This window comes from Peromyscus maniculatus, chromosome 9 (genome assembly GCF_049852395.1).
Source record: "Peromyscus maniculatus bairdii isolate BWxNUB_F1_BW_parent chromosome 9, HU_Pman_BW_mat_3.1, whole genome shotgun sequence".
NCBI classification, from domain to species: domain Eukaryota; kingdom Metazoa; phylum Chordata; class Mammalia; order Rodentia; family Cricetidae; genus Peromyscus; species Peromyscus maniculatus.
In genome coordinates, this window is record NC_134860.1 from 5,446,676 (window position 1) to 5,465,117 (window position 18,442).

Consider the following 18,442-nt stretch of genomic DNA (forward strand, 5'->3'; position numbering starts at 1 on the left):
CTGTTAGGGGCCACCCTAAATAAAGCAGTGAAGAGATGTGACCCCATTTACTCTTCTCCGTTAAAGGGTTCAGCTAAATCGCAGTTCTTTCAGCTTTTCCAAAGATACGGGGATATCTGGGGCATGAGCATTGTCTAATACTCTGCCCAGCCCTTGATTTTGGCCCCAATGGAGTCTCCATAATGAAAAACAACACATGAAATTGGATCCACATGCATCCGCCCACAGCCTGGACGCGGGTGTATTTCACTGTCAGACACACGCTGTTGCTCGGCGCTCAAGCAGGGGCCTCCTGCAGCCAAGCTCCAGCTATTGAAACAAAATTAACCAGCCCAGGGTCAAAGGTGACGGACACTATTTCACCCAGGACAGTGTTCCAGCTCTCCGTACCTCAAGTTCCGTCTCCTGTCTGTTGATGTCATCTGTGGATTGATTTAATTTCTCCAGTTCTCCCTAATGAAAAGAGAGAGAGAGAGATTTGAAGGACACGCCTTTTGTTTCTAGCGTAACTTAGTCTAGAACTGGAAAATCACCCCTGAATGATGAAAGTCAGTTCGATCTTAAAGAAAACAGTAGAGGCTTGCTAAAGGACAAAGCATTTGGCATTTCTAAAACCTTTTGACATGTCCTTTTGGACAACATCTTAAGGTCCTAAGGATCTGTCTTTCCCTGGAAGGTCATTTTCCCCCCAGGTGAACGCAGCTGTTACAAACAGTAAGTAACCCAGTCAAAACAGCACCCTGGGCTTTAGAGAACTTTGCGGAAGGCCAAGCCAAATCATAAACCCAGTGAGCCAGGCAAGCTAAAGACAGACTTCTAGCTGGTTTTAACCCATCAGAGAGTCTTTCTCTATGAAGAGATGAATTTCCCCCCTAGCTGCCCATTATTCACTCTCCCTGACAGGGGATGTTGTTGGTTAACTAGCTTGAATCCTGCTCTCTTTAAACATTTACAACCTGACATTTTGTAAGAAGTAGTCAACATGAAGTTAATTCATCTCTACTCTGTGAACAAAGGGTCTTGCTAACACACGCCGAAACCACAAGATTCGTAGTCCAAACCCATGGTCTGAATTAACAGAGTAGCTAATGAGAAGGTTTTCTCACTAATCTTTAACGTGTTAATTTGACAAAACAATTAATTTAAAATGTAACCACTGAATTAATAACGTGGTTTTTTTCCTGTGCAGTTAAAATCAATTACTGATCCAGACATTGCAGAACATGCTTAATAGCAATTTAAAAAAAAAAGATTTATGGAAAGGGATAAAAACAGGTCATGGAAAGGAATTTGCTGTGCTTCATGCTTCGGAGGGTGAGGAGGTTAAGCTGTCACTCCTGGATCTCGCTTGGAAATTGTTTTTTAACCATTTCTCCTGGAAATGGAGGCACAGAAAGCCAGGCCATTCCCTTCTCTGCTTCCACGCGTCTGCTTTGCACACCAGCTGTCCCTAGTAGGTGTTCACACCCGACCTCAAGGAAAAGCAGGGTTTTAATCAATTTCAGGCCAAGTGCAACACGGTGGCAAGGAAGCCCTCCGTGTGTTGACAATGAACCAAAAGAGGAGGGCGGCTGAGGCCAGGCATCTCCGCCAGGTGAGGGCTAGCGCGGCGCCGGGCACTGGTGCAACCCACGCCGCAGAGACAGGAGACAACCACGCGGCCCCACTCGCCCCCCACGGTGTCCGCATCCACGCGGCCGAGGTAAAGCTGTTCCGAAACCTGGAGGCTGTGCCGTGCTCAGGGCATCGAGAGCTGCGCCAAGGTACCCCGACTCCCCTCGGGGGCCCCCGCCCCCTTTTCCCTTTGTTGCAATCCGCCTGAACCGCTGGTTGTGTTGCAAGGACCCTCCGGTTGGGCCGAAGGTCTGCAGGGATCCCCACAATAGTCAGGCCGCGTCCACGCAGGCACCGCAGCCTCCCGCGGGGAGACCGTGAAATGGGGTGCCCTAAGCCTTGGTGCAGTTCCTGGACCTAAGCGGCCTCCACCCGCGACCGCGGACACGCGGGGCTGCAAGGCGTGTGTCCGCGTAGACGCTGACTTCCACGGCAGTCCTGGCGGGGTGGGGCTGTGGGCTCCTCTCACGCGTCCTACCTGGATCCGGGGGTCCACCTCCTCCTCCTCCTCCTCCAGGCCCTGCTCCATCCTCTCTTCTTCCTCCTCCTCTTTCTCCTCCACTTCCCGAGCGGGCAGCGGGAGCTCCGGCGGCTCCTCAGAGCGGCTCCGTTTCAGCGCCGCGTCCATGCGGGCAGCCGAACGCTCCGTAGCCGGGTCGCAAAGCGCGCGGTGGGATCCGAGCGCGCGGAGGGCCGCCTCGCGGCAGCCGGATAGGTCCTGGGCGCGCAGCGCTGCCACCCGGGTGCGCCGCCGGCGGGTGCGGAGCGGCGGAGGAAGTGGGCGCGGCCGCCCCCTGTCTGCAGCGGCCCGCAGCGCACGGCGCCCGCTTGCCCTGGCCGCCGGAGAGTCCGCCCGTCACCCGATGCTCTGTCACAAAAAGCCCAGAGCCCTGGAGTCCCTGCCATGACCACTAGGAGAGGCGCCGCCCAGTGGCTCGCCAGCCCGTGCAGTGCGTGGGCCGCCAGCTTTAAGCAAGCTTCCTCCTGCCTCCACTGAAGCCAGCCAAGGCACGGAAGGAAAGTTCAGGTGATTTCCATTCTCAGAAGCTGCCTTTGGAAGCCTGGGTAGGATTGTTTCTGGGGTCAGCCAGGGGAATTGCATCTACTTGGTTTCCCAGAAAAGGGAGCTTCTACCTGTACAGCAGGTACAGAGGATGGCTAGCCAGCCGCCGAATGGATGTCCAAAGCTTGGAGCCCGCTGGGCAGAGCTCAGCGAGCAGAGCCATGCTCTCCTAGGGCCTACATGGATTATCCAGGAAGCACCAAGAGCCGGTGGAGCAGAGGAATCTCATGAACCGGGGCGGCTTTTTAAAGAGATCACACTGCTGGCTCCTGGGTACACTTGGCCAGTGTAGGAACCATGTGGTTTTCCTTCCCAACATCAAACAAGGAACCAGAGCCTGCCGAGCGAACGGGGCATCACAAAAGGGTTAACAATACAGGCGTTTCTCTGTGCAGTTGCTGGGGCCAGGGCCACTGTGAGGTCAAGAAGTACCTGCTCAGATGCCCTGCACAAAATGGACACTTTATAGAAGGAAGCTGTGGCCCATCACATGGAGTTTGGAGGACAACTTTGCTTGAGGGAGGAGTTTCCAGGAGCCTGTGGTCAAAGCCTCCTTACAAAAGTCGCTGCCACTGTTGTGGGTTTTTTTTTTTTTTTTTTTTTTTTTTTGGTTTTTTTGGTTTTTTTTTTGTTGTTGTTGTTGTTGTTTGTTTTTTTGTTTTTTTCACAGAAGCAACTGGCGTGCTCATGGGAGCTCACAGACTATGCACCGATGGTTAGGGAGCCTGCACAGCACCTGCCTCTGCATATGTGTGATGGTTGTATGACTTGGTCTGCTTGCGGGACTCCTGGCAGTGGAAGAGAGGCCTGTCCCTAACACTTTGGCTGGCTTTTTAGGAACCCATTCCTTGTAATGAGCTGCCTTGCCCAGTCTTAATACAAGAGGAGGAGCTTAGTCCTACCTCAACCTGATATGCCATGCTTTGTTGGCACCCATGGGAGGCCTGCCCCTTTCTGAACAGAGGTCGGTCGAGGAGGGGTGGGTTGGGGAGGGGGACAGAGGGGAAGTAGGAGGGGGGAATGGAAGGAGGATGGGAGAGGAAGCTGTGGTCAGGATGTAAAATAAATGAAAAAATGTAATTAAAAAAATAAACTAACCTGGGCTCCTAAACTGAACCAACAACCAGGGAGCCTGCATGGGACTGACCTAGGCCTTCTGGGAGGCCCACTGGTTTCAGAAGAGAAACAGGGGGAGGGGTGGGGTGGGGAGGGGGTGGGGAGAGGGGCTGGGATGAGAGTAGGGAGGGGAAACTTTGGTTGGAATGTAAAAATTTAAAAAAATAGCAAGAGGAGGAGAAGAAGGAGGAGAAGGAGGAGAAGGAGAAAACCTCTGGAGTCTCTTTTTGTAAGGATGTTAATTCCATTTGCTCAGACCTCCACCCTCCAGCCTTATGACCTCTCAAGGCTTCACTTCCTAAAACCATCAATTAGGAGTTAAGAGTCCAGCATAGGAGTTTGTGGGGAACCAAACCAAAACATCCAGTCCACAACCTGAGACAAGCCCCAGACGGCCACAAGTTCCGGACCAGCCTGCGAGACACAGCCAGACTTCAAATCAAAACAGCAGATGCTTCCCCTATCCTTCACCTGTGGGCTATTCATTGCTGGCATGTTTCAGGCTGGGATCTTGTTGGCCATTTTAAACATTTTCAGCCTAACTTTACAATTTGAAATACCCCAGGCGCTGGTTAGATAAAGTGTGCTATGATGATCCCTTCCTGGATCTGTATTTTGTCATTTCCCAAAAGCACCTATTGCCTGATCATAATGTATCATTCCCAGAGAAAACAGTTTTCTAATGCTGTCTGTAATATGTTTTCAATGACAGCAATGCTCCTTGTCAGGCTTTCAGTGGCCCTGAGAGGTAGATGGGTAGCTCATCTGCCGTTGTGGAATAATCTTTTTGTACACTGTGAAGATGTGTCACTCTGATTGGTTAATTAAAAAGCTGAACGGCCAATAGGGAGACAGGATTTCTGGGCAGAGAGGATGCTGGCAAGAAGAAGAGGGAGATGCCAGGAGATGCAGAGCAAGCAGGATGGGCACTGCGGAGATGAGATAATGAAGCCACGAGGCAGGAAGAAATTAATATAAATGGATTAAGTTATGAGCTAGTTAGAAACAAGCCTAAACTCTCAGCTGAGCTTTCATAATTAATAAGTCTCCATGTCATTACCGGGGAGCAGGCAGTCCTGGTGAAAAAGGCCAACTACAAGTGGCATCCAATTTGGGGGTATGTATTTCCATTTAACACCCAAAAAAGCTATATAAAAAAAGGTTCCAAACACACAAAAGCAGAGCCAAACGTGGTTTCCTAGTCCCACAGTCTCTCATGCTGACCATGGTACAGATATTTGTATCTTGGGCACTGCCTGCTGATTTGAGCTGCCAGCATGCCATGAGCTGTGTGGCAGTCTAAGGTTTTGCTCATACAGACAGAAAAGGTTACAGTAAAACAGGTTCAGATGGAAAAAAAAAATCTTTAAACAGGTTACAATGTTTTTTTTAAAAAAAGCTTAGACACTGAAGAAAAAAAAAGTACGTAGATAGTCATAAAAATAGTTTAAAAATAATAAGTAAAGTCTTTAAAGAGAGAAATAATAATGATAATAAAAAGAATAAGCCACGTAAGGATGGGGAATATTATAACACAGGGAGTTTGGACTTTATATGATGCTTTGTTAATTTTGAACTTTTTGAATGCTAATGAACAGACAACAGCTGCTGAGAGACATTGGACTGTGGAAGGGACTGCTGAATTAAACCAACCTATATACTTTAGGGATACCATAACTTTAAAATGGAAGTAAAAAAATTATTACATTGGGGAAGAGGTCACACTTTTGTTTCCATAGGAAATGAAAGACTGGATTCTTTCCAGGTTAATAGAGATCAGATTGGACTGGGGGAGACCTCCTGAGTATCTTGGTTACAGACATTGGAGAGGAAGCCAAAAAAGACTCCAGGACAAGTGATGTGTAAGCTGACCCTCTGCATGGGAGCAGCTCAGAGAGGAGATGGGACATGATCAATCTTGTTGGCTACAGAGTTCTCATGAATTTCTTCTGCTTTTTCAAGACAGGGTTTCTCTGTGTAGTTTTGGTGCCTGTCCTGGATCTCACTCTGTAGACCAGGCTGGCCTCAAACTCACAGAGATCTGCCTGGCTCTGCTTCCTCAGTGCTGGGATTAAAGGCATGCGCCACTAATGCCTGGCCCATCATGACTTATTACATGCTATCTTTTCATATGACATGGACAGAGATTTATATTACAGTTTAGTTATACAGTCCAAATGGACTTATAAAGTCTGCAGATACCTTTTACCTGCTCAGACTCATCTTTAATCTATTTATGCACACTGCACATTTCATACTTGTGTTAATGAAGATATATATGTTACCTTTAAAACTTTGTGTGTTTTCAGAATAAGGGGACCAGGCACCAATAAAGACAAGTAGCTCAGGTGATCCAGTCTCTAAGAATGCCTCTGTTGCAGTTTCCTCAGAGTTCTACATCCAGAACAGCTTCAAGTATGATGGCTGAGATGGTCCAGCCTCACAGACTACTCCAGCCAAACTTCAGATAAGCCCTACATTTTCCTAGCACACTGAGACTAGATAATAGCTAGCTCTCCCAGGAATTTATATTATTTTAATTTTCTCAGGGTCCCTCAAAGATGTCATTGCCCCCAGACAACAGGAAGCAGTCTAGAGAACATGGTGCCCATATTCCCAAGAGGTGGGGTTGATGGGTTTTGGTCATTTGATGGATTATGGATGTTTGTCGTCATTAAGGGTGGTTGGTTACAAGTTATTATTGGTCACGGTCAGGGAGAAAGCTAACGGAGATTAGATTCAGGGATCTCATTCTAAAGGAGAAAAGGGGGGGATATAGTATAGAAGTGATGAGATAAAAGGGTGGATTGTTGAGTCTACTTTTGAACAACCAAATGGTCTCAAACATTTTACATTGGTATGGATTTTTATATAATAATACAAATTTAAGGTTATTTTTGTTATACTGAATATATGTTCCTACTCTTGTTTAAGGTAGTGTACTGATGCAGCTCATTTTAAAAGGTTATGTAAAGTTTTAGTCCTTGAAAGCTATTTAGGATAGTAAAGAAATATAGGTTAGTAGTTAGTCTTCTATAACAATCAAACTTATAGTTGTGTTAGGTATGTTTTCAAGGTCAAATAGAGATATATTTTAAACAGATAGATGGTCCTCAAACACTTCCAAGACCTACAGAATTTGGGATTTAAACTGTTTTAATAACATAAGGCCTTTCATGACGATGAGATACATCTGCTCCTGGCAGCATCAAACTACTTCATAAAAGGATGATAGGCATTGAAGAACCTCCATATGGAGTTTGCTTTCTTTGTGGCAAAAGTTAGCCATTTGGGCAAGAAACTGCCCTTGCCTTGACTGCTCACAGTATGCTATCCAAACTGGACAAGCAGGACACACACACACACACAAAAGCAACTGCTTAATTTTGCCATGACAAGGTAGGGCAGGCCTTCAAAAATTTCCTGCTTCACAGAAAAGTCTGTCAGATATTCTAGGCCCATAATGATGCCCCAGTGTTACAGAGGAACCTTGGGTGACTGTCCAGGCAGCCAGATGTCTCTGTCATTTCTATAGTTTGGGACAAAAAAGGCCGACTACATGTGTTAAAGCAGCACTGCTTGGCAGGGGTCTCATCACCTGCCTCAGTGCGGGCAGAGGTGCTACTATATTTTGGATGTGAAGTATCCCCAGACAGCAAACGCTAGGTCCTGGTGCACGCAGTGTTCCGAGGTGGGGCTTTGGGGGAAAGAATTCAATCATGCAAGTCCTGCCTCCACCAGTGGACTGACCCATATTTGAACCCAGAACCTAACTAGATTTCTTGGAGGTCATGGGACTGTGAAAGTTGGAGGCTGGTTGGAGGAAGCAGTCACTGAGGGAGTATATCTTGTCTGACCCCTTCCTCCTCCTCCTCCTCTCTGCTTCCCAGCTACCATGAGATGAACAGCCTCCATCATGCTCCTGCAACCATGATACTCAAAAGCCTTGCCTGAGGCTCAAAGTAACAGAGTCAGCCAACCATGAACTAAAAGAAGGAGCTAAAGTGAATGTTCCCTTGATTGAGTTATCTCTCTCATCTTTTGTCACACTGACGATTGGGGGCTGGAGAGATGGCCCTGGATGCTCTTCCAGAGGACCCAGCTTCAATTCTCAGGACCACATAGCAGCTCACAACTGTCTGAATTTCCAGTTCCAGGAGATCCTAATGCCCTCTTCTAGTCTCTGTGGATACCAGGCATACATGTGGTGTACAGACATACATGCAGACAAAACACCTATACACATTAAATTAAAAAAATATATATTTTAAAGTCTGATTAACACAGGTGAGATGCCTTAGCCAAAATCTTGAGAAATGGCTTTCCTTAAAGATTGCATTGGTGTTATTTGTTTTTATTGCCCTGTGGTTTATCTTCCTCCAAACCATAGAGGAAAATATGCTACCTGTGTTTGTATACCGCCTTACCACTTCAAGATACAGATCTTTCTGGGTAAAACTCATAGCCTCTGTGCTTCCCAGTTAACCTTTAAGACAGTGGGGAGAGCCTGGGGAGGGAGGAGAATGGAGATGTCTGTTGGGCCAGGCTTGTGCTGGCTTATTCCTCTCTGGCCACCATACCGGTCAGACCTGGTCTCCTGAGTGGGATGAGGTCTCCTGTCCTCTGTGACCCCATCTCTGCAGGCTGGTCACATATTGCGTCATCCAAGCCTGATGTCCGGGGTGATCAAACAAGCCGCGCTCCAACCGAGAGACCCCCGTGTGGTCCACCCTCGGCAAGCTCAACTCAAGGCTATCTCTATACCCACCTGGATTTATTTACTCAGTACTCAGTGGTGTGCTGTTCCAGGGGTGTCACATCTCCATCTTCAGGAGGACAGTTGAAAATGTTCTTTGTCTCTCTTCTAATAAAAATGTCTTTTCCAGGCTAAGCACGGTGGCACATAGCTTTAATCTCAGCAGGGTAAGAAACATTAAGTATTAGTCTTGTTTTGGAGACAGGGTCTCACTATGTAGACCAGGTTAGCCTTGAACTCACAGAGATCCATATCCTTCTGCCTCTTGAGTGCTTTGATTAAAGGGGGCACCCAGCAACTATTAGTCTGTCAAACACTCTAAAACTTTTTGTTTAGGACAAAAAATTCAAATTTTGTTTTCTCTCTCTCACCTTGAAAGATTTTATGCTCATCTTTTTATCTCCGTCTTGTGATATCTTTATGCAAATCTCCTTCCAGCAGCAAAATGTTTGTTCATACACACACACACACACACACACACACACATTCTTGGAACTTTGAAGTGACCCACCTCTTCCCCATTTCCTCAATTTCCTTCGCTCCAGTCCTCTTAAAACTAGCCAGTCTTGAAACACTGTGAGGTTGGGTCCCAGCTGATGGGAGACACACGCAGTTACTACCTGGCCCAGTACAAAAACCAAGGGGCTGGAGAGATGGCTCAGCAGTTAAGAACACTAGCTGCTCATCCGAGTGACACAGGTTCAGTTCCCAGCGCCCCTTGGGCAGCTTTAACCACCACATGTCCAGGGGATCTGACGCCCTCTTATGTGCTCTGCAGGCACTGCATGCATTCATGCAACATGCAGGCAATACACTCATGGACATACTTTTTTAAAGTGAACTTCCTGTCCCGAAGAGCTTGCTAGCTCAATTTGGATCTTGCTGCATACTTTTTGCAAAAATAATCCTCCTGCTGAGCTATTTGCACTTTGTGTTCCTTTGTGTGACACAGGAACTGCTTATATCAGTATTCAGGAAGCAGGAGCAGGAGGGTCTCTGTGAGTTTGAGGCCAGCCTTGTCTACAGAGCGAGTTCCAGGACAGCCAGGGCTACACAGATTAATTCTGTCTCAAACAAACAAACAAACAAACAAACAAACAAACAAACAAAAAACCAACAAAACCAAAAAAGAAAAAAAATCCTTTTGTCTTTTCCTCAAACTTTAGAGACCCTGAAATGGGGGGACAAGGACATATGACTTGTAACCACTGTGGATGAATCCGGTTGAAGAGAACAGCTCATCCAGCAGGGAAGGACTCTGGGTGACAGCATGAGAATGCTAACATCTGGACAAAGCAGAGACGGAGCGCCAGTGCTCAGCTGACTTCCCCCTTCCCCCATTCTTGTTCGGTTTAGGATGGCCACCTGCTTTAAGTGTGGGTCTTCACACTTAGAAGTTGTGACCTCTCTAGAGCACCCTCACAGACTGGCCAGAGGTGTGTCTCCTAGGTGATTCTAAACCCAGGCAAGTTTATAAGGAAGATGGGCCATCACAAATATAAACTGTGGGAAATGAGGCACCACTCAGTTGTCTGTTCATTTAGGCATCTGATAAATACTTATTAGATACTTCACATTTGAACACCCCCAGATGCCAAGTGACTACTGAGATCCAAAGACATGAACTCACCACAGATAGAGAGCTTACATTCTATTACAGAGTCACACACACACACACACGCACGCACGCACGCACGCACGCACGCACGCACGCACGCACGCACACAGCAGGTGTGATCAATGCCAGGAAAAGGAGGTGCTATTGTGGTTAGAACATATGCACTTAACATGCCAAGGCCTGAATGATATTAAAAGACAAAGCACCTGTGCCGCCCTTCAGGGAAGAACACTTTAGTGACATGTGAAAGTCCCGAGATGGCAATGTGCTGGGGAGGAGGGAGTGGGTAGAGCAAGGAAGAGTGTGTGTAAGACAGAGAGCAAGGCAGATGAAATCCAAGACCTGCTATAGTGGACTATGCAATGCCTGTCTGCCATGGTAAGGGCTTCAGATTTCAGCGTATTTATTACTTTATATACATTTATTAATTTTTTTGTTTGTTTTTCGAGACAGGGTTTCTCTGTGTAGCCTTTCCTGGAACTCTCTTTGGAGACCAGGCTGGCCTCGAACTCACAGAGATCCACCTGCCTCTGCCTCACGAGTGCTGGGATTAAAGGCGTTCACCACCACTGCCCGGCCTACATTTATTAATTTATTCATGTGTATGTGCACATGCCACAGTACACATAGATGTCAGAAAACACCTTGCAGAGTCAGTTCTCTCCTACTACTATATGAGTGGAATAAACACAGGTTTTCTGGCTTGGCAACCAATACCTTCGCCTGCTGAGCCGTCTCAATAGGCCATACTTTATTCTAAATGAATGATCGGACAACACCTCTAACTGTATGAATGAAATTCTCTGGGGTGGGGGATATTGCCGAGTCAGGCAGAGGAGGCAAGACCACACCCAAGTAACACCCTTCAGCCCTGCAGACTACTGCAGCCACATGAGAAGCTGGCTCCTTTCTGTTGCAGCTCCTGGTCTCCCTCCTGTTCAACCTTTACAGAACCTGACAAAGTGGAAGAAAAGTTACAAGTTTAACACATACCTTAAACTCTTCAATGATATACATACACATCACACACACACACACACACACACACACACACACACACACATACATACACATACACATCACACACACACACACACACACACACACACACACACACACACACTTGTTTGAAAAGGGTCGGGGCTCTACACTCAAAGGCATCTGTTTATTTCTGTGATTTTGTAACATCGATGTGTTGCCAAACTATCCTGCACTGTGGCCACTGCCCTCTAATGAGACCCTTTATTTGTGTTAGAAATTGAATTAGACTCAAATCCCTTAATTCAAATTAAGGACAGGCCAGAGAACTCAGAAAGAGGTATGTGTGGAGGGTGTGTGTACTTGTTAGTGGGGTGTGTGCATGCACCCAGGTATTGGGGGCACAGAGGTCTTTGTACTCACAGAGAAGCACTAAGAGAACCAGGATTTTTTTTTTACAGTATTCTAAGCTTCTAATGCATAATTAACAGTGAATGGGCACCAGTGTGAGTCTGAAAATATGGCTGTCTACGGCTTGGACAGTGTCTGCGGTCAGGTATGTAAAGATCTGTGCACAAAATACAATACAGGCAAGCACAGTGCCTCTCCCTAACTAGCCAGCTACAGAGCACAGCCCCAGGCATGGAAAGCAGTGCTGGAAACTCCAGCAAAATAATAGCTCCTTCTACATTTCCTTCCTAGGACCCATTACAACTAAAGAATGATAATGTTCCTGCTTTTGCTAGCAAATGATCTGAGATATTTTAATATTAATCATGTTACTGAAATACCATTCTATGCACAGGGCCAAACTATTATGGAATGATACCATCAGATACCTAATTGGTAAATTAAAAAATAAATAAAAGTGGAATTTCCACCCACCTAAATCATCACATACTATTGTACTATTTAGCTATGCTAACTTTAAATTTATTATTTTTTTTATTTTAAGGGAATGGTTTTTCTGCTGCCCAAAAGCATTTGTCCTAAAGAAGACTCAACCTACAGTAAATGCTAACTAAAAAGAAAAAGCCTGATGTTCTATCATTGAGGTGAGGTTATGCTTGGGTCTTTTCAGAAAATGAACAAGTCCCAGATGGCTCTTGATCTGGTACATCCACCCAGGACATCCAGAGACCACCAGACAAATGAAACATCCACCCAGGACATCCAGAGACCACCAGACAAATGAAACATCCACCTAGGACATCCAGAGACCACCAGACAAATGAAACATCCAACCAGGACATCCAGAGACCACTAGACAATGAAACATCCTGCCAGGACATCCAGAGACCACCAGACAAATGAAACATCTGAGCAGGACATCCAGAGACCACCAGACGAATGAAAACATCTGAAGGCAGATGACAAACCCATCAAGAGGAGATGTCCCAAGGGGGAGAGTAAGCTGATAAATTGGGGAGACAGCAGGACTTTAACTCCTCAAGCTGAGACTTTGGGGAAACAACAAGGACTAACCCAAAAATGATGCTATTATGTTTAATGACTGTATTACAAGTTAATTCTTGTCAATGAAGAGTCCAAATGCCTTTCGTCAGGGGGGATAAGACACACTTGTGATAGGCGACATTTGATATTGTTTTGCCATACTAAGGTTTATAAAGGTTTATGTGGAATAGACTGTATTACACCCATTTTGCTCACAGCAAAAATATTAACAGAAATTAAGACATGGATGAATGGAGGACGGTGTTTGCCTTTCCTCAGTCTGTTATTAGCTCTTCTTATAATTCTCTCATGCTTGCCTGTGCTAATTAGACTAGTTATAAAGGCAATGCATTCAGCCTTGGCCTCATTTTTTCTTTAAAAAAATTAGAAGGGAGGAGATGTCGGGGGCACGGAAGTCCTTGTACTCACAGAGAAGCGCTAAGAGAACCAGGAATGTTAATCACACAGAGGTGTCTTCTCAATGAAGAAGATAAAATCAAACACCCGCATTCCATCCAGAAAGCTGAGAGTGGAGGTTGTTAATGACCTGGTGACCTTTTTGCTGTCTGAAGGGACAGGCCTCACCCTAATTACCCAGAATAATTATCCCACACTCTTCCCTCCCTAAACCATTACCCATCTTTAGGGTAGATATCACAAGTACTTTATGGCCTGCTGCCCTCTATGTTATTGGTCAGGGACCACACTGGAGTCTAGGTCCTTTAGCTATAGAACCCACCCTCATGGTCATATGTACTTTGTAAAATAGTTTCTATGTAGTCACACCTTAAGCTTTATTGTGCACCTGGAATTGGACTGATTGTTGCCTGAAAACATTTTCCCAAATTGTACTGTGTTTTAAATATGCTGACAATTAACTGCCTGGCATTAGACTCCCAATGTCTGATCCAGGTTGATGAAGTCAATTTGCACCAAGTTTTCATTCTTATCTCTTCATGTGGTTGGTTCACTTTGCTGTATGACACCTGCAGGGACCCCCAAACCCAGGTACATGTGTCTGTGTGGGTATACGTGCACATGTGTGCACGTGTGTAGAAGCCTAAGTCTGAAGTCAAATCTGTTTCTGCAACTGATCTCTACCTTTTATTTTTTGAGGCAGGGTCTCTCCCTAAATACCAACCTCACTGATTGCTAGTCTGGGTACCAGCCGATCTGAAAATCCAAGACTAAGACTTATAAGTGCCGACACTAGAGACAACCTGACTGCTCTCCACTCTGAATGGTATTCTTGCTGCTGAAATAGAACTTCTTTTCTTCCAGGAGCCCAAGAGCTGAGACTGCTTGAACTCAGAGGGAATTTGAAATTAAGCATAGCTCCCTAGTCGCACCTGGATGGATGCAGAAAAAGACTTTGAAGCCAGGTTGCTTGTTCATGCCTGCAATCCCAGCACTTGAGAGACTAAGGCAGGAGGATTGCCTCAAGTGCAAGGCCAGTCTGGGCTACACAGAGTTCCAGGGCAGCCTTGGCTACAATGGGATACCTGTCTCAAAACCAACCAAATAAACAGAGCCTTTCAGATCTCTCCATGTCCTAAGGAGACATGAGGCTATTTAGAACAGTGCTGGGATCCTGGAGATGGGAAAAGTGCTCCGTGGAAAGAAAGGACGTTCCATTCCCTGCAAACCAGTGAGTCCAGCACACTGCAGACACTATCCTAGAATGGGTACTGAGGGGAAGAGAGCATCCGTGGCCCTGGCCGACAGTGACTGATAGCACGCACCTTCAGTTCACATGTCAGCATGGATAGTGCTTCCTTGTTCCACAGTGTATTAGTAGAAGCTCTAAGAAGAAAAGACGCAGTTGGGAAACCACCACTGTTCACTGGATCAAATCAGCTTCTAAAGGAAATAAATTTCCTATTAAATGGTGAAAAAAGCTTTAAATTGGAATTTCAATTTGTGAAAGGAAATTTGAAAATATTTTTCATCTGTTTTAAAAGCTGCTTGACAAACAAACATGTATCAAATATCCATTATTGAATAGCCTTTGGCAGATGAAAATATGCTGGGAACAAAGTTAAGTCTGCTCTAGTGGGCACAGTTAAGACTAAAAATATTTAAATACTGTTATGGTTTGGATATGATGAGTCCCACCCCCACCCTGTATGGCTTTGACTGGAAAGTTTGGTCCCCAGTTGGTGAATCCATTGATATATGATCATATTATAAGGGCTCTGACCTAACTAATGGATTACTTCACTGGTGGACTCAAAAGACGATGGCATTATTGGGAGGTGATAGGAAGGCCATGGGAGCTAGATGCAGAGGAGGTCACTGGGCGTGTGCCCTGGGAAGATGCAGCTTGCCTTTGGCCTTCCCCCTCCCCTTCCTTCCTAGCTGCCAATAGGCGAGCAGTTCTGTTCCACCATGCCCTTCTACCATGAGGTTAGGGTTACTACCCCAGAGATAATGGAACCAGCTGACTAAAACAAAACTCTTTTGCTCTTTTAAACAGTTTCACTCAGAGCCGGCAGGATTACTTGGCAGGTAAAGATGGCTGCTGCCAAGCTTGATGACCTAAATTCAATCCCCAGGACCCACACTGTGAAAGGAGAGCACTGACTGCTTCAAGCTGTCCTCGACCCCTGTACATGTGTGTAACAGGCCTTCTCTCGGGCCACCAACCAGCTCCTGAATCATGACACGGAGACTTATTAGTAGTTATGAATGCCCGGCCTTAGCTTAGGCTTGTTTCTTGCTAGCTCTTATAACTTAATTTAATCTGTTTCTCTTCATCCACATTTGCCTCGGGGCTTTTTACCTTTCTTTCCTTCTGTATGTCCTACTTTCACTGCTTCCTCCATGTCTGTCTGTCTGGTGGCTGCCTGGCCGGCTGGCCCCAGCATCTCCCTCTCTTTCTCCCTCATTCTCTTCTCCTCCTATTAATTCTCTCTGATTGCCAGTCCTGCCTATCCCTCTCCTGCCTAGCTATTGGCCATTCAGTTTTTTTTTTTTATTATTAGATCAGTCAGGTGCCTTAGGCAGGCAACGCAACACATCTTTACACCCTTAAACAAATGCAGCATCAACAAATGTAACACATCTTTACATCATTGAACAAATGCAGCATAAACAAATGCAACACATCTTTGCTTACTTAAAATAATATTCCACAACACAGGTGTGAGCACACAAATATAATACAATATTATGTAAGGGCTGGAGAGATAGTTCAGCAGTTAAGAGCACTGACTGCTCTTCCAGAGGACCCAGGTTCAAGTCCCAGCACCCACATGGTGGCTCACAACTGTATGCAACTTCACTTCCAGGGGACTGAATACCCTGGTCTGGCCTCTGCATGAACATGGTCATGCCTATACATACATGTACAGAAACACTAATACACATAAAATAAAAATAATTACAGTTGTTTTGTTCAGGTATTTGTCAGTCACAAAAAACCGACATGACACATTAACAAAGTCATTCATCGAGTGAGAGTGTGAGAAACGCTCTATAGAGAATATGCAGACATGAATAAGGAGAGCTGCTCTAGATGGAGCTGGAGAAGGCTGCTCTGTGACCTTTGAGGAGAGGTTGTTTTTTTAATTAAGGAATTTTAAAATTCATTTTATATACCAATCACAACCCCCCCTCTCCTCCCTCCTCTCGTCTTCCTCCCAACCCACCCCCCATTCCCTGCTTCAACAAAGCAAGGTCTCCAATGGGGAGTCTGCAGAGCCTGGTCCATTTGTAGAGGCAGGTCCAAGCCCCTCCCCACCCCATCAAGGCTGTGCAAGGTGTCCCACCATAGGTAGAGGGCTCATGCACCAGGGATGGATCCTGATCCTACTGCCAGGGGGTCCCTTAAGCAGATCAAGCTACACAACTGTCTCGCTTATGCAGAGGGCCTAGTCCAGTTCCATGGAGGCTCCATAGCTGTTGGTCTAAATTTCATGAGTTCCCACTAGCTTGGTTCAGTTGTCTCTGTAGGTTTCCCCATCATGATCTTGATGTCCTTTGCTCATAGAATCCCTCTTCCCTCTCTTCGACTGGACTCCTGGAGTTCTGCCTGGTGCTTGGCTGTGGATCTGCTTCCATCAGTTACTGGATGAAGGCTCTATGATGACAGTTAGGGTGTTCACTGATCTGATTACTAAGTAAGCCAGTTCAGGCACCCTGTCCACTATTGCTAGTAGTCTAAGCTGGGGTCATTCTTGTGGATTCCTGGGAACTTCCCTAGCACCTGGTTTCTCCCTAGCCCCATGATGTCTCCCTCCATCATGGTATCTCCCTCACTGCTCCCCCACTCCATCCCTGCTCCAGCTTGACCATACCATTCCCTTATGTTCTCATCCCCCACCCCCCACCCTCCATTGATCCCCACCCTTAACCCCAGTTTACTCATGGAGATCTTGAGGAGAGGTTTTGACAATGAGTCAGGCAGCCATGCTGTGGAGAAATGAGAGCTCAGGATAGCCAAGGTCTGGAGACTCAGCCCCTCCTGTGACTAGAGAGTGGGAGAAGGATGGTGGTGAGGTAATGTGGGAACGGTAGGTGCAGGCAGGTATCCTGGGAGAACATGCAGTGGATTTTGTCATAGATGTGATGGAAGCCATTGGAGGCATGTACTTCAAGGGATTATACAATCTGACTTATATGTTTAAATGATCACTGTGGTCACTGTGTAGGAATGGTAATTACCAGCTCATTCCCACACAGTGGGAAGGCAAGCGTGGAATCAGAACCACAGGCACCAGCAATAGATGTGGTAGCCTGGGTCATATTATGTGGTGCTGGAGGGGGCGCAGCATTAGCATGAGTTATATTTGAAGATAGCCACAAGGAAATCACTGCTGGTTCAGCAGATGTGGAGGTAGGCGGAGGTATCAAGAAGAACTCTTGAGGGGGGCTGGAGAGATGGCTCAGCAGTTAAGAGCACTGGCTATTCTTTGGGGGGGGGCGGACCCAGGTTCAATTTATAGCACCCACATGGCATCTTACAACTGTCTGTGACTCCAGTTCCAGGGGATCTGATACCTTCACACCAATGAACATAAAATAAAGTTAAATAAATGATTAAAATTAAAAAAAGGACTCTTGGTCAAGTACAGTGGCATGATCCTTAGACTCTTGAGATTGTGGCCTGAGCACATGACTGACTGATGCTGCCAGAGTAAGATGGGAAAACTGAGAACCAAATTTTTTGAAATCAAGAGTTCTGCCTTAGTCACCCAAGCTGGACAGGCTATTAAATAATCAGGATGTCAAGTGTACAGCAAAGGACAGGTTCAGGTGCCAGAGGTGACAGTTTGGGTCTTCTTTTTTCGAGACAGGGTTTCTCTGTGTAGCCCTGGCTGTCCTGGAACTCACTCTGTAGACCAGGCTGGCCTCGAACTCACAGAGATGCCTCTGCCTCTGCCTCCCAAGTGCTGGGATTAAAGGTGTGCAATACCATCACCCAGCACAGGTGCCGGTTTTTAAATTTAGGAGCCAACAGAAATTGTTGCTATTTATTTTTGTTATAATTTATTTTTATTATATTTCCTTGGCACCCACTGGGGATTGAATCCAGGGCCCTGTGCATGCTGGGAAGGTGCTCTACCACAGAGTTGTATTCCCTGCCACCCCTTTACTCAGTCACTCAAGTCCAAGTTACTCATGCTAGCCTCGAACTCACTCTGTAGACCAGGCTGGCCTCGAACTTTGAATCCTCCTGCTCCAGTCTCCAGGGTAGCTGTGATTACAGGATTATACATGTTCAGCCACATACAGACAATACTTAAAGCCAAGAGACTGGATGAGATCACTTAGGAGATGGGGGATGGAGAAGGAAGAGGCCTGGGCAAAGCATCTAAATGCTGTGGAGCATCACAACTAC

The 18,442-nt window shown here is 46.2% G+C and overlaps 1 protein-coding gene and 1 long non-coding RNA gene across 7 annotated transcripts in view; one reads left to right on the forward strand and one right to left on the reverse strand.

The window, feature by feature from the left end:
• The window catches only part of Sh3bp5 (SH3 domain binding protein 5), a 71,631-nt gene extending 69,389 nt beyond the window's left edge, over positions 1-2,242 (reverse strand). The window contains exons 1-2 of the mRNA XM_006981527.3: positions 2,093-2,242; positions 391-453 (exon numbers count right to left, since the gene is read on the reverse strand). Of these exons, the coding sequence (XP_006981589.1) occupies positions 391-453; positions 2,093-2,242 (213 nt within the window). The remainder of the gene's footprint in view (positions 1-390; positions 454-2,092) is intronic.
• Positions 447-17,842, forward strand: LOC121832229 (uncharacterized). 6 transcript variants are annotated; one of them, XR_013042177.1, is made up of 4 exons: positions 2,538-2,641; positions 9,716-10,014; positions 12,227-14,248; positions 15,077-17,842. It is a non-coding gene; the product is annotated as an uncharacterized LOC121832229 (long non-coding RNA). The 6 variants fall into 6 exon arrangements; XR_013042178.1 differs by lacking the exon at positions 15,077-17,842 and having other exon boundaries at positions 12,227-12,554; positions 13,882-14,505; XR_013042174.1 differs by lacking the exon at positions 15,077-17,842 and having other exon boundaries at positions 2,241-2,641; positions 12,227-14,505.
• Positions 17,843-18,442: the final 600 nt, after the last annotated feature.